This window comes from Erythrolamprus reginae, chromosome 6 (genome assembly GCF_031021105.1).
Source record: "Erythrolamprus reginae isolate rEryReg1 chromosome 6, rEryReg1.hap1, whole genome shotgun sequence".
In the NCBI taxonomy this organism is placed as follows: Eukaryota; Metazoa; Chordata; class Lepidosauria; order Squamata; family Dipsadidae; genus Erythrolamprus; species Erythrolamprus reginae.
In genome coordinates, this window is record NC_091955.1 from 24,469,594 (window position 1) to 24,486,481 (window position 16,888).

Consider the following 16,888-nt stretch of genomic DNA (forward strand, 5'->3'; position numbering starts at 1 on the left):
AGGCTTATAACATATAAAATACAGTAAATTACTATAAAATTAATCCAATTAAATTTAAAATTACATGGCTATCTAAAATCCCTAACTGTATTAAAAATCAATCACACCCATTCTTACAACAACCATACAATCATTTGTTGGCCAGGGGCTAAGATCTAATCGGCCTAAGCCTGATGACATAAATGAGTCTTAAGACTCTTATGAAAGGTGAGGAGGGTAGGGGAAGTATGAATCTCCGGGGGGAGTTGATTCCAGGGGGTCGCCCCCACCCACAGAGAGAAGCTTTTCCCCTAGTTGCCGCCAAACAACATTGTCCAGTTGACGGGACCTGGAGAAGGCCGACTCTGTGGGACCTAACTGGTTGCTGGGATTCATGTGGCAGTAATGTATAAATTAATGCATTAATATACAAATAAATGTAACATTAAACATACTATATATGTAGAATCCACAAAACAGATCTAATCTCTATATCAAACTGAATCATTTTGTCTAGACTTGATAATTTTAGAAGCAGTATGACAAATATGAATACCAAATGCCTAATGGGAAAAATTGGTTACATTTCTGATAATTCAACAGAGGATTTAGTTCTGGTATGTAAAGCACTAAAAAGAAAAATGAAACTCTACATAATAGAATATCTTAATCTAAAGCAAAATTTAATAAAAAAGGTAGACAGAGGAAATGGTTTGCAAGTTCAATGCAATTAGATATTGTAGAGAATTCCTTCTCTCTCCTCATTTAGATGTCAGATTTTAAATTCCTGCTACTGAAAAGACATAGCATTAGTTATCCAGAACCCTCAATCCCATTTGTGTCTTCACATTTAATTAACACATTTCAATTTAATTAACATCAGTAGGACACCTGTGTGGTATATTTGGATTAACCTTTGTAGTTTGAACCTAAGACAACTCCTTGAATATAATCTATGTCAATGGCATGAAAATAAGGAAGAAGTTCCATCATTATACAAATAATATGTACAGTATTCATGGTGAAGTCTGAACCACCAGCACATTCTGATAATAGCAAAATTATTTTGCCATTATTTAGCAGATTCTCTTTGCAAAATTATGTACTGTGTCCTATAAGCGTAGGGCTATGCAATCAAAACATTTTATGCTGATGCTAAATACAGTACATTGCATTTCACACAAACTATAAGTAAAAGCAAAATGTTTTTAGCAACATCCCTCTGAGCATCAGCTACTTCAAGAATATATATGAGCACTAAGCACTTTTGTCTGGAAGCAAACAAATGTGCAATATTCTACCCAATCAGTGGATGAGAAGCAAGTTGAAGAGAGAGAAGAATTACAATTCATATGTCATTTATGATTGTGCATCTGAGTAACTCTCCCCTATTATTGTTTTATGGCAATTTTCCCTGTCCTGATGAAGTGATCTTTAAAATAGGGAGAAGGAAAGAGAAGAAGATGACAATCAATGGTGAGGTTGAAAGTCTCAATTACAGTAGCAATGAATGCATCGTTGGAAGAGATGAAGGACCAGCTTAGAGATAGATCATCATGGAGAAATTATTTATGTGTGGTAGGTAAGAGTTGACAATGACTTGATTAAGGTTGTGATTGGAAGTTTTGTGTGCTCCAACACTTGAGACTTTCAAGGGGAGATTGGACTGCCATTTGTACAAAATGGTATAGGGACTCCTGCCTAAGCAGAGGGTTGGAACAGATGACCTACAAGGCCCCTTCCAACTCCAAACAAACAAACAAACAAACAAACAAACAAAAGCAATCATCAGCATCAAATGAGAAGATTCTTTGAAAGAATCTTATAAGAAAACAAAGGAAAGGAAAGGAAAATAACAGCAAGAGCTAAACGTTAGATGCCATCTACAAAATAAGCAGGAACCTAAAGAAAAGAGAGATGGTATATTTTTGTTCATTATACTGTTCTTTCTGGCAGAATTAAAATCAAACGAAAACCAAAAAAATTCAAGAGCATCCACCTTTTGAATCAGGTCCCATAGATTTCTATCTAGATACTGCCATTACCAGATGGATGGATGGTCCTTTAAAACCCCTTTCCTGTTTTTGGCTTTCCTGTTGCTTTGATGTAGCTGCTTGGAAAAGGGAGGGGGGAGGAATTGCCTGGGACCATCTGTTTTGTCTCATCCCTGAAAAAATAGCCAGAGCATCACCCCAGAACAACTTCTCATCACCTTTCTTGGCTTGAGTTCTCAAAATAACTTCATACCTGTGGATTGGCTCCACTCGGACTGGACATGTGGGAGGGACTTTTTCAATGTTTAGTTTAATGGCCTTTGAGAGGGAAACTCAGAATCTCTCCTACTACCCTTGCTATTACTTTCCCTCAATAAAAGTTTCCTTTTGAAATAATGCTTGTTCCTAGAGTTGTTTTTTCTGCAAGTCCTTACAGATTTTCTCATATCTCCTACAGTGTACATAATATGCACTATTAGTATACTTCATTCCTCAATATTTTATTTTTATTCATTTATTTTATTTATTTATTTTGTCCAATACACAATGAGGGTTTTAGTGGATATATATCTATATACACATAGTAAAATACATGATGAAGGTTATAGAGGAGATACTCATTGTAAAATATATCTAAGAAATAATAGAAAAGAAGGTATAGTAATAGAACATATCAATGAAAGAATAGAAGAAGAGATATAGGAATAGAAGAAAGGTATAGGAGATATAGGAGAGCAATAGGACAGGGGACGGAAGGCACTCTAGTGCACTTGTACTGGCCCCTTACTGACCTCTGAGGAATCTGGATAGGTCAACCATAGATAATAGGTAAAGTGTTGGGGGTTTGGGGATGACACTATGGAGTCCGGTAATGAGTTCCACGCTTCGACAACTCGGTTACTGAAGTCATATTTTTCACAGTCAAGTTTGGAGCGGTTAATATTAAGTTTAAATCTGTTGTGTGCTCTTGTCTTGTTGTGGTTGAAGCTGAAGTAGTCACCGACAGGGAGGATGTTGCAGCATATGATCTTGTGGGCAATACTTAGATCTTGTTTAAGGCGTCTTAGTTCTAAACTTTCTAGGCTCAGGATTGAAGGTCTAGTCTCATAGGGTATTCTATTTCGAGTGGAGGAATTAACCAAAATATCACAATATTAACCAAAATATCACAATAAATACTGTGCAGAAAAAAAACACCAGCGCTTAGGACAGGTTTATTCATTCAGAAACACATTTCATTTAAAAATGATTTACTGTGTGTTGTTTTGTTTGCATTATCCTAAGGTGTGGAAGTGGACTTTAACCATATCTGCAGACAGATCAATTTCTAATGAATCGCTGACCTCTAATACAGTGATCAAATTTCCATGCTTATAGAAGTGTTCATTAACATGCAAACAGCTCTCTATATGAATCCCTACAGATAGTTGTACAGGTTCATATCTGCTGATGAAATTCAGAGAAACCCCAGAGTGCTACACCGCACTGTAACTTTTGACTGTGGTGATGTATAACTTTCATCCAGTAAAGATATTTTTAAATTATCCATCAAAACAAGCTTTAAAAATTACATGATAAATTATGTATTCTTTCTATTCTAAAAGGCTCCTCATAACATATGACATTTAATTTTTAAGCAAGGGAATTACAAACTATCAAGTTTTATATCTTAAATACATATTACCGTTCATTTAATTTTACCTGATAATTATCTAGATTCTTCCCTTCAAAATAAACTTTGGTTGAGACCTCCATTGGTATTATTTGGGGACTAGGATTTAAAAAGTGTGGACATTCTTCTTCCTAGAGGGCAAACATTTCATACATATTAGTAGAGAAATTTTATATTTCAGAATATGCTTTGCACAATGATATTTTTGTGTTATTATTTTGCTAGATATGACTACAGTGTTCCCTCGATTTTCGCGGGAGATGCGTTCTGAGATGGCCCGCGAAAGTAGAATTTCCGCAAAGTAGAGATGTGGAAGTAAATACACTATTTTTGGCTATGAACAGTATCACAAGCCTTCCCTTAACACTTTAAACCCCTAAATTGCAATTTCCCATTCCATTAGCAACCATTTAGATTATTACTCACCATGTTTATTTATTAAAGTTTATTTTTAAAAAAATTATTAAAGGCAGACGAAAGTTTGGCGATGACATATGACGTCATCAGGCGGGAAAAACTGTGGTATAGGGGAAAAAACCCACGAAGTATTTTTTAATTAATATTTTTGAAAAACTGTGGTATAGACTTTTCGCGAAGTTTGAATCCGTGAAAATCGAGGGAACACTGTACAAGCTTGCAGATTTGTGTGCTAGACTGTCCAGACACTCAACACTTGAAAACTTTCCATTCTTTCAAGTACAGTGGTACCTCTACCTAAGAGCGCCTCTACTTATGAACTTTTCTAGATAAGAACCGGGTGTTCAAGATTTTTTTGCCTCTTCTCAAGAACCATTTTCCACTTACAAACCCGAGCCTCTGAAACTGTAACCGGAAAAGGCAGGGAGAAGCCTCCGTGGGGCCTCTCTAGGAATCTCCTGAGAGGAAACAGGGCTTCCACCCTCCCTGTGGTTTCCCAATCACACACTTTATTTGCTTTTACATGAATTCCTATGGGAAAAATTGCTTCTTCTTACAAACTTTGCTTCTTCTTACAAACTTTTCTACTTAAGAACCTGGTCACAGAATGAATTAAGTTAATAAGTAGAGGTGCCACTGTAAATTATGAAAAAGAATGGAATTATAACTCAGATACCTATATCATATTCATATATTCGCTGCCTCTTGAATGATGGGGATTTTTAAACAGCTCTACATCTTTCTGCTGTGAAGCATAATCAACTCTGACTTTGACTCTCTGCAATGCAATTAAACAAGATTCACAATATAGTTACCTTATAGTGTTTATACCCATGCTATACTGCCTGATATACTGTCCATCTGATTTATTAGCTGATTGCTATCTTAATATTACGTGTAGAACTTCTAACTTTTGTTCCTATATATGCTCACTGGCCTGTGAAATATTACTATGAGGTTCTTTTAATACAGTTCTGTGCACTAGTTATATTTTATCCGAACTTTAAGTTTGTTGGCCATACTAAACATTATCTCACTTTATCAAAACCATGTTCAGCCAAGGTCTTGAATAAGATTCCATCTTAGAACATTTACCATATTCTGTTTAATCACATCCTGCTCTAGAGAAGCATCTTCACAGACATGATTCTTCCAGTCCCATTGGCAATTCCATCTACTGCTTGCACAGGAATAACACCTACATGAATAAATAAGAAATGCTTTCAGTTTGCATGCTCCTTGGCTCCTTTTTAATAATAAAGGTCATTTTATATATTAATAAAAATCTAAAAGTCTTGCAGTCTTTCAGAGACCAAAATGTCATTTGGAGGATAGAAGATATTCATTACCGCCTGAGTACATGAATGCACTCTTTAAACCAGCTGTATCTTTAAACCCATAGCCGAAATATGATTCTGGGAAAAGACTAACTAATTTATGGAGCTGAAAACAGGACCACTGCAGACATTTCATATGCACCGAATCACATGTTTCCCTTATGACAAATACATAATGGCTTTCCCTGTGAGAGCCCAAGAATTCAACAGATATCTCCCCAAACTTCCAGATATAGAGATACATGTTCTGATATAAGAACTTAAGAAATAGCTAATGATGTCACAAAGGTCCAACAATTAGAAATCGTACTCGGATTGTATATGAGATTATGCCTGCAGTTTTTCTATCAGAACAAAGGGCTCTAGGGCTGGAACAATGATTTGTTACCTTTGTTATCATGATACAAGTGTAGAAATCATGTTATTGGACCAAGAGATTTCCAAAATTCATCTTCACCGATTGTTCCCTAATTCATTAGGATAATTATTTATATTTTACTCAAAGCAAAGGAGATAACTTTGACTGATCTTAGATGCTGGAGTAGTAAAGACCAAAAATGCTTTAAGGAAAGCAAATGGGGTCTTTCTCCCAGGATGTAAACATTTTTTTTCTATTCAAAATACAGAAGGTCTCACCTATAGGAAAAGTCAAGGTATAGTTTACATCACCTTTTGCTGATAATTCAATGAAAAGTTATCTTCTTTGAACAACATGACAACGAAATCAAAAGCATTAATTATTATAATATTTGAGTGCAAATAGCATGGGAAGGAGAAATATAATGAAGGTCAGCAGTCAAATACTTACGGCTCATTTTCAATACGATTTATAGCTTCTCCACAGTCATAAAAAGGGTATGTACCCGATGCAAAAAATATATTATCTCCAAAGGTTAGATTTACCAGAACCAGGACAGAATCTACAAAAAAAACCCCACCACATTAATTTGATTGAAGATGCTTTATAATTTATATAGCTTGGTTCAATTTACAGTCTACTCCAATAATATACCCCACTGAAGCATTTATTGAACCTGTGAGGTTAGGCCATGAATCCTTGGCTCTTTCTTAATAGCATATAAAATTAAACCTAATGACAATAGGCATGTTAAAATATTTTAGAATCCCAAGCTTTAATCATGCACAAATGTTTCCCCACCCCTCAAAGTGGTAACATTTCTATTACAGTGGTACCTCATGATACAAACCCCTCGTCATACGAACTTTTCGAGATACGAACCCAGGGTTCGGAATTTTTTTGCCTCTTCTTACGAACTTTTTTCACCTTACGAACCTGCTGCCGGCCCACTGGGATGCCCCACCTCCAGACTTGAGTCCCTCCCATTCTTTCCCACCCTGTCCTGCACCTTTCTCCCCTCTTGATCTCCATGGGTTCCTCCCATTTTTTCCCACCCTGTCCTGCACTTTTCTCCCCTCTTGATCTCCATGGGTTCCTCCCGTTTTCCCCCACCCTGTCCTGCACCTTTCTCCCCTCTTGATCTCCATGGGTTCCTCCTGTTTTTTCCCACCCTGTCCTGCACCTTTCTCCCCTCGGGAGGGACCCATGGTGGGAAAAAACGGGAGGGACCCATGGAGATCAAGAGGGGAGAAAGGCGCAGGACAGGGTGGGAAAAAACGGAAGGAACCCATGGGGATCAAGAGGGGAGAAAGGTGCAGGACAGGGTGGGAAAAAACGGGAGGAACCCATGGAGATCAAGAGGGAAGAAAGGTGCAGGGTAGGGTGGGAAAAAACGGGAGGAACCCATGGAGATCAAGAGGGGAGAAAGGTACAGGACAGGGTGGGAAGAAATGGGAGGAACCGATGGAGATCAAGAGGGGAGAAAGGTGCAGGACAGGGTGGGAAAAATGGGAGGAACCCATGGAGATCAAGAGGGGAGAAAGGTGCAGGACAGAGTGGGAAAAAACGGGAGGGACTCATGGAGATCAAGAGAGGCTCTTTTTGCCTTGCTTCATTGGGACTGCCACCTCTTGCCACCTCTCGCTGTCCCTCCCCCCACTCCGTTCGCCTCAGCTTCGTCTGCCGGCAGCTTTTTTTTTTTTTTAAAGCCTTAATGTTTTGGATTTTCCTAACCGGCTTGCACGCATTATTGGCTTTTCCATTGATTCCTATGGGAAACATTGTTTCATCTTACGAACTTTTCACCTTACGAACCTCGTCCTGGAACCAATTAAGTTCGTAAGACGAGGTATTACTGTATTGAAAAATGCAGTCCGATAAAAGCAAAAGGAAAATAGCAATAACAATAGCATTTAGATTTATAAACCTCTTCATAGTGCTTTACTGTACTCCGTACTGTTTATAATGTCAGCATATTGCTCCCAATAATTTGGATCTTCACTCTACCAACCTCAGAAGAATGCAAGGCTGAGCCAACCTTTAGCCCTGTGCATAAACTGTAGGCAGAATTAGTATGCAATAGTCTGCTCCAACCAAAAAAACCACCACAGATAGCAAATGTATGAGTAAATCTGTTAATGAAAAAATCTTTGTTGTTAGATTCTTAATTATGGTAATGATTAAAAAATGATTAGTGAGAAGTGGGACTTTAAAAAAAGAATCCGTATAATTTTATCACTTATTTATTTAGCTCCCCTGAGTCCATGAGAGGGTATCCTATAAATCTAATTAATAAATAATAATAAATTAATAAATGACATTTATATGGAAACCTGAAGAAATTTAGGGTGCTTTTAAAGATTAGCAAAATACTTTGCTCGTATTTAAAGTTATGCTGAATTTCTAAAGAGGGTACATTCCTATTTGTTTTTAATAAGATACATGGATCCAAAAATAAATGCATACATACAAAGTTTGTATATGGAAAGTGTATGTTGCTCAAATCATTTATGAATAAAACATGCTTCACAAATAGCAAATATGTTCTGAAAATAGTAATTTAAAAGTAGAATTTTGGAAAAACACTAATATATTGCACATATTTCCTCTATTAATACCTTACTAATCTGAATTTTTACAGAATTAAGAATGAAGAGCTATAGGAATTGAGGCTTTCTCAGTGAGATTCCTAGCGCTTCCTCTTATGGAAATCATTAAATCCTCTGACAAGCTATTTCACAAGCTATTGAGCAACTTCAAACTCTGCTTTCCTCTAACAGCTTGTGGAAAGAGTGATGACAGCTTAGATTTAAGCTCACTTCATGAAAAATTCCAGTGAAAATTGTTGGATGTTTTTCACTTTAGGCCATACTTTCAGAGGTCAACTGGAAACTGAATATATATTTTAAAGACGTCAGTTAATTCAGAGCTGTCGCTTTCAAAACAAATTTATCATTTGCATTGATCAAATCTTCTCAGGAGAAATGAATGTGACTAGAAGCATTTCTTACATTCCCCAGGAAACCACTAATTCTTACATTCCCCCCAGGAAACCACTTGTAACAATCTGCAAGAAATGGCTTTATATAAGAAGTCATGCACTATTAACTTGCTAGAAAAATGCGCAAACAGAAATTCTCTTATGTTCAATATTTATGAAGCATCCACTGTCTGATATCCCAAAGTTTTGTCTACAGTGAAAGAATAACCCAAAATACATTTTTCTTTGAGACAAATAATGTAAAGGACATTCTTGTTTTATCCTGGAAACTATGACAGACATTTATATATCATTCTACCACCCAAGATAGAAATGGCATCTAGGTCAACTATTAACTTTGGCTTTAGTTGACCAATCATTTTGGCATCTGATATGGCTTTTAAGGCAACTTTTTCAACCTGCTGTCTTGGATAGATACTGGAATACAAATTTGAGAAGCTCAGATAGTATCATCTTTGAGGTTTGATTTACTATATTTATAAACTGCCCCAGTCAACTAGGATTCTGGGCAGAAGATAACACAATCAGTATACCCAGAACAAAATAGGAAGTATAATTGAATAGATTAACAATGAAATGTAAATTCAAATAATGACCAGGACAATCTAGGGACCAAATGTCCATTAAAGTTTGAACTTGTATCCTAAATAAAAGGATGGAGGAAGTCATCCTCACTTTTGGGTTTGGGGTATTTCAAAAAATAGTTGACACCACTGACAAAGCCTAGCATCTTATCCGCAACCTATAGCATGGTGGTTAGAATACAGTACAGTGTTTCCTCGATTTTCGCAGGTTCGAACTTCGCGAATAGCCTCTACCACGGTTTTTCAAAAAATATTAATTAAAAATACTTTGTGGTTTTTTCCTATACCACGGTTTTTCCCACCCAATGACATCATACTAATAATTTTTGCAAATAAATAACAAAAAGAATATTGTTAATAAATAATTATGTTTATAAATATCAGGATCACCAAGTGTCTTATTCAATGGTGAGTACCAGTAATAATGGTGAGTAAATGGTTGTTAAGGGAATGGGAAATGGTAATTTAAGGGTTTAAAGTGTTAAGGGATGGCTTGGGATACTGTTCATAGCCAAAAATGGTGTATTTACTTCCACATCTCTACTTCGCGGAAATTCGACTTTCGCGGGCGATCTCGGAACGCATCCCCCGCGGAAATCGAGGGAACACTGTACTGCAAGTTACTTCTGCTGACTGCTGGCTGCCTAAAATTTGGTAGTTTGAATCTTACCAGCTCAAGGTTGACTTAGCCTACCATCCTTCCAAGGTGGATAAATGAGAACCCAGATTGCTGGAGGCAATATGCTGATTCTGGAAATCACTTAGAGAGGGCTATGAATGAAGCACTGGGAAGCAGTATATAAGTCTGAGTGTTATTGCTATGAACTTCATGGAATGGGGATGGGGAGGCTCAGCAGTTCTGTCTGTAAGATGAATTGGATGTATAGATTCTAACTTGACATATCATTGTCTGATATAATCAAATGCTTTAAAAGTGGATGAATATCACTTTGAAAAGTCATCCGGCTGTATTTACATTCTGATGGCTGTCTTATCAGGAGTCTTGTCAATGAAATTTTGAACTAGACAAGTTTATAAATAAACTCCAAGGGTATCCTGACAAAGAGAGTATTATAGTAATCTTACTATGTGGTGAACTGAACATGAGTCACTGTTGCCAGGGCATCTTTGTTCAAGGTAAGAGACACAACCAGTGCAACAGCTGAAACTGAACAAAGATCTCCCTAGCCATGGCTTGCACTTGCTACTTCAACAAGAATCATGAGTGTTGAAAGATCCTCAGGTTATTGCATCTCTGGAAAGAGTGCTATCTTATCAAGAATAACTACTGTATTGATTAAAAAAAAAAATACCCTGATGTTTCCTGGCAACAAACAACTCAATTGCAGCAGGTTAAATGAAACGGAATGCCTATTGAGAAGTTCACCCTTCACTTTTTAGATTTTAAAAAATACTTAATGTATGCACAAGGGATGCAAATATGCCTAGAATGCATGAAACAGACAAGGTGCTATTAATATTTCTAAGAAAAAAAAATGTTAAAGATACTATTCTTAGGCTAATGCCAATAAAAAATGAATCACAGAAAACCCCATACAATATTCGTAGTTTCAAGCAGCTGTTAAAATAGTAGCTTCAAACTTTGGATCTGAGCGTTAAACATGGGGTTCAGCTGTATCTTTACCTTGGCCTTTGGTTGTTGGAGGAATTTGATTTGGAGGTTGGCAGATAACAGCATCACCTTGTTTCTCTGCCTGCTGCCTCATTTCCCCAAACTGACACCAAAGCTGGTCATCTTCATTTAAATCTGGCAAAGGGCTTATAGTAAATTCTACCTGGAATTGAAATAACAAACAATACTTAGAAACAATACACATTCTAACAGAGCAACAAATAAATGCAGTAGTAAAACTCTGTGCAAAAATAAAGCAAAACTGATCAATGCATAAAGTTAATGCAATAATAGTGGAATTTTAATGGCTCACTTGTAACTGTATGAATTTTGGAAAGCAGCCATATTTTTTACGTAGCAAAGCTTAAAGATTCAATACTTGGCACTAAACAAATTTTGAAAAGTTTGGGGCAGAGATCCCAGTAGAGATCATTAGATATTGTTTAGATCACAGATAGATAATTATGGCTCTCTTGATGATACTAGATTCCAGTTACTATCACACAGATGAATGGATGGTAACAATAGTGGATTCTAAAATCCTTTAAATCCCAGGTGGGTGGTCAGAGCCTCCTGCTGCCAAAACGTAGAACCGGTCCAAACCGGAAACAACCCACTGCTGGATGGTAGGTATACTTCCAATAACTTCCAATAACTAGACCAGTGATATACTTCTAGAGCAGTGGTTCCCAATCTTTTTTTGGCCATGCCCCACCTAAGCATCTCTAAAACCCTGACACCCCCCCTCCGTGACATATAATTCTTACTATTCAAAAAGTGAACTCCTACTCACGTGGAAGGAGCCTAAAAGGCCATTAACTTGGTTTAAATAAATTAAACCAAGTTAATTTTGGTTTAAACAAGGTTCCCATTGCCCCCCTCAAAAATCAAATTGCCCCCCCTGTGAACCCCACGTTGGGAACCAGGGTTCTAGACCAGTGATTTTCAACCTTTTTTGAGCCGCGGCACATTTTTTACATTTACAAAGTCCTGGGGCACACCACCAACCAAAATGACACAAAATGACACCCTAAGACACTCTCCTCTCTTTTTCCATCCCTGTCTCCTTCCCCCCCTTGTGTGTGTGTATATATATATATATACACACTCTTGAACCATTTCCAAAAACAGGTGAGGGCTGGGGGGGTGGTTCTCTCTTATTCTTTGGGTGCTTTTTATCATATGCTTTAAATCAAGAGTCACTTCTCTTGTTTCTCTTTCCTCTCATTCTCCGTCTCAATCATTTTCTCATTTCTCTTTTTTCCTCCCCTTTTTGCTCATTTCTCTCTCTCTCTCTCCCTTCTCCTTTTCTCTCTCTCTTGCTTTCTTTCTCTCTCTCTCTTTCTTGCTTTCTTTCTCTCTCACTCTTGCTTTCTCTTTCTCTTTACTTTCTCTATCTTGCTTTCTTTCTCTCTCTCTCTCTCACTCTCTCTTTCTCTCTCAGCAAAAATTGCGAGACTGGAACCTGAGCTTCCTTCTTCGTGGCACACCTGACCATGTCTCGCGGCACACTAGTGTGCCACCGCACACTGGTTGAAAAACACTGTTCTAGACCAACCATCTTTTGCTATTTTAATGCATTTTCAAGGTATCTTCATATATTTGGTTCCAAGGAGAGCACTTCAGCAAGGACTCATAAAATGACTTTCAAATGACACCTTATGTTATTTCAAGAAGCCTGATGTACTGATACATTCTGTCCTTTTTATATCAGAATGTTTCCGGCCCTATTTTTAAGAAAAATGCTTTTCAATGATTTTATGGAAACCAAACCAAGCTATTAATAGATCTCACCCATTCTCTCTTGTGTTGTCACCACAATACGGTCTGCTGACATGTTCTTTTATAAACCTTTGGAACTGCCTCATTCTTGTTGTAAAAAGAACAATAGGGTGGTCCCGGCAGAACATAATTTTAATCAGTCTGCGATGAATTTCTACTTTTTCTTTTTAAATTTCTAAATGGAATCCTCTGTGTAACTTGCAAAGATGCTTTATCCCCTTAAACCTGCCCTGCATATTTTTGAAATAAGACGTAAGCCATTGTTGTCATGCTTTTATGTCTCTACAGAATACAACAAGTCTTTGTTGAATTCTCAGTTCAGCCTAAATGTAGCATCTATTCAGCACAGAAGTTGTTTAAACTTTTCCAGCACAATTAAAGCATGCTGCCCACAGAACAGCATCAGCCAGAACACACAGCGGGAGTTGCAAGTCAGGGTGGAAATAATCAAGGGACTTATTCTGAAAGGACAACAAAGACAAACTTCCCATCAAATGGAGCCGAAACAACATTTTTGTTTGGTGAAGGACAAAAATGAGATGTTTTCTGAGGAAGAGTTATGCCTGATTGCTTTGCAAGCATTGCAGAATGAGCACCCCAATATTTAATTATTTCTACAACCTTAAGAAACCAATATCCTCAAAAAAAGGTGAAGAAAGAATAGAATAGGTTAAGAAGTTCAGTGATTTGATTAGCTCACTAAGAAGCACTGCTGATGTCTTCTCCAACATGTTTGATTTCACAGTTCTATTCTGTTTTGCCATCATCTTTAACTGCTGTGTGTTTTAAGTAATCGTGTGGCCTATTTTTCCAAGAGTTTTGCCTTTGGGAATCAGAACATTGAAAAAATGAGCCACGGTAATGGGTAAATGTAACTATACAGTCAGGAAATGAACAAGAGATGAAAATATGCTATCTGTTTGTACTGTAATTAATCATAATATAATATTGTTCCTATTCATTGCAATCCTTTTTTCCCCCAAGTACTGTATAGTACTTTTGTCTTGAAAGGAATAGGGATATCCTATCTTTCTAAACAAACTAAATTCATGACTTAGGATTTTTCCTGATGATCTCAGCAAGATAGCTGGCTTATTGAAGCTGAGTCTACAATTGCTAACCCACCACAACATGCTTCTGTATCCTTATAAATACCTAATTGCAAAGGACTCCCAAATTGTAGTTTACCAATTGAACAATGGAATTATCTAACAGGAAATCTCTTGATCATTCTGTGCAAAATGCACAGTTACTAAAGATATATCAACAACAGATGTTTCTCTTTCTTGGTTGTACTAGAAATAGCCAGTAAATCTAATTCTAGATTATATATCCTAAGAAGGATCTGCCTTAGTGCTTAATTCTGAGTTTTTCCTTTCAAAGTTTTAGGTTTGCAGCGTTATTATTATAAAAGCTGAGGTTCGCATAATTTTTTTTGATTTGTTTAGCTATAGTTTAAGCTCTAGTCTGCAAAATTGGCATGACTCTTTTCCTCAGATATTATGGGAATGTTTCTCAACCTTGAGAATTTTAAAACATGTGGATTTCAACTCTCAGAGTTCACCAGGATGCAAGATTGGCTAGATGTTGAAGTCCATAGATCTTAAAGATCTCAAGGTTGATTAACACTATATTAAGAGTATGTTACGAATTATAGAGAAGCCATAGGATACAGTTGCACTCAGTTTACTTATATGATTTAGTATTTTGGAACTAAGTATGAATCTAAGCAGATGTTATGAAAATATGGTATTCTCCAAATTTGAAATCCTTAAGTCATTCTACTTTTGTCCTTCTCGCAACTCAAAATATAGCTCTGTAGATGTCCGCTTAAGTTGTCAATTTCTTGGGCAAATTTCACCTTTTTTTAATACATGCAGATATTTTGAAAAGCAAAAAATACAAATTCAAGATTTTGTACAAAACTAGCATTTTCCCAGAAATAAATACAAGAAAACACCACATTAAACAAGCACAAAGACTAATGCTAATTACAATAAACTAACCTGATTTTATGTATGACCAGTGATTTTCAACCTTTTTTGAGCCGCGGCACATTTTTTACATTTACAAAACTATGGGGCACATTGAGTGGGGATGGGGGGGGGGGGGGCTAAAAAAAGTTTGGACAAAAAAATTCTCTCTTTCTTCCTCCCTATTTCTCCCTCCCTCCCTCTTTCTCTCTCTTTCTCTTTTTTTTCTCTCTCCTTCCCTCTTTCTTTCTCTCTTCCTTCCTTCCTCTTTTTTGCTCTTTCTCTCCCTCCCTACCTCCCTCTATGTCTTTCACTCTCCCACCTTCCCTCCCTCTCTCTCTCCCTCTCTTTCTTTCTCTCTTGTTCTCTTTCTCTCTCCCTTTCTTTCTCTCTCTCTTCCTTCCTTTCTTTCTCTCTCTCTCGTTCTCTTTCTTTTTCCCTCTCTTGCTTTCTCTCTCTCTCTTGCTCTCTCTCTTTCTTTCTTTCTCTCTCTGAGCTTCGCGGCACACCTGACCATGTCTCATGGCACACTAGTGTGCCGCGGCACACTGGTTGAAAAACACTGGTATGACTATGCAACAAGTGTGCACAATTATTTCCCACCCTCCCAAACATATTTTTTTTTCATATTTATGATGAATTCATTTCACATCTACCTTGCTTAGAACTTTCCGGCTCATATTTTGAGGGTTAGCACTTGTAATACTCAAACAAACACCATCAGGACTCCAAAGCCAATTATTTTCCCTAGCTGATCTTCCACAGTCCTTTTTTCTTGTGCATCTGGAATAAATAATAAAGCCTAATGTTATCCAAAGTAATTAAAATTTTTAACTCAGCATTCAGTCAAAATGAAATGACATTCAAACCTATGCAAATTGATAAATGACAGATGGCACACATTAAATGTTTAATATTTCATTTTTCCTTTCTTTCAGTTTACTTATTGTTCTTTACTACAAGATAATTACCTATGAGCATTTAAAATGACAACAATAAGTGTACAAATAATTATCTTAAATACAATTTACTGTACAGCACTGGAAAATCTAATCTAATATTCAAGAAACATATAATGGAAAAGTAGCTTTAGCTATTAAGAAGCTAAACTGATTATGAAGTGTATAAATCTGGACTGTTTTGATTATTCTTTAGCACTTTTCAAATTTGTCATCGGTTCTTTATTTTTAGCCTGAGGCTTAGCTCCGTAGGCTCTTACTGTGCCACAGAGAAAGGCAAACATTTCTAGCTTTGGAATTGGTTATTTTTCATTGCTGGAGGGAATATGAATTTAACAAAGTTCTTGAGATAGGATCTACTTTCAGGTTTTGTCAACAATTTTAAGGAATAGAATAGCACTGAGAACTCTAAATAGAGCTGAGTGCAGGAGAACCCATCTAAATTTACTGTGACTTTGGGTGGTTGAATATATTATTGCTTCATACTAATGAAATTTAAATAAAAATAAAAAATACAATGGAACAATGGAATAGATTCCATTAGTACAAATCTTTTGAAATGAATGGCAAACCAACAGCTGTGGCAGACCTAAATTTCATGATGAAATACAGGGAAGCTAGACAACTGAAAATATTCTGGGAGGTTGTAAAGACCTAATTATCAATGAGGCTAAACCACACTGAATGTCACACTTGGCAAAAACTTTTTATTTGCAGCTCAATGTGAGTGATCCTGAAAGCTACTTCTCCTAAATTGCAAATTTCAGTTCAGTCTTGGATATTTTTCTACTGTATTTAGTATGCTCTATGTCTTGCATATGGGAAAAAAAATCACATTGTTAATACAAGACATCAAGTGAGGGGTGGGTTCTAACTTACCTCACTGATGGGCACGCGCTTTGCCAGCATGTGCACGTGCAATGCCAAAAAATCCAATAATAATAATAATAATAACAACAACAATAATTAATAATAATAATAATTATTATTTAATTATTATTAAACAATCGATCACATACTCAGGTGCTGCAAAAAGATCGCACAGACTGACTACAAGCATAGACATGATGCTGTGGCACAGATGATCCACTGGAACTTGTGCCGGAACTACCATTTACCAGTGGCAAAGAACTGGTGGGATCTTAAGCCCGAAAAAGTGGTGGAAAATGAGCAAGCAAAACTACTGTGGGACTTCCGAC

The 16,888-nt window shown here is 36.8% G+C and overlaps 1 protein-coding gene across 4 annotated transcripts in view; it reads right to left on the reverse strand.

Annotated features, from left to right (window-relative positions):
- The window catches only part of PLXNB2 (plexin B2), a 522,361-nt gene that overhangs the window by 129,437 nt on the left and 376,036 nt on the right, over positions 1-16,888 (reverse strand). For all 4 annotated transcript variants that reach the window (XM_070755420.1, XM_070755418.1, XM_070755419.1 and 1 more), the window contains 5 exons: positions 15,387-15,513; positions 10,988-11,138; positions 6,208-6,319; positions 5,158-5,260; positions 3,675-3,776 (listed from right to left, as the gene is read on the reverse strand). In XM_070755420.1, coding sequence (XP_070611521.1) covers positions 3,675-3,776; positions 5,158-5,260; positions 6,208-6,319; positions 10,988-11,138; positions 15,387-15,513 — 595 coding nt within the window. The remainder of the gene's footprint in view (positions 1-3,674; positions 3,777-5,157; positions 5,261-6,207; positions 6,320-10,987; positions 11,139-15,386; positions 15,514-16,888) is intronic.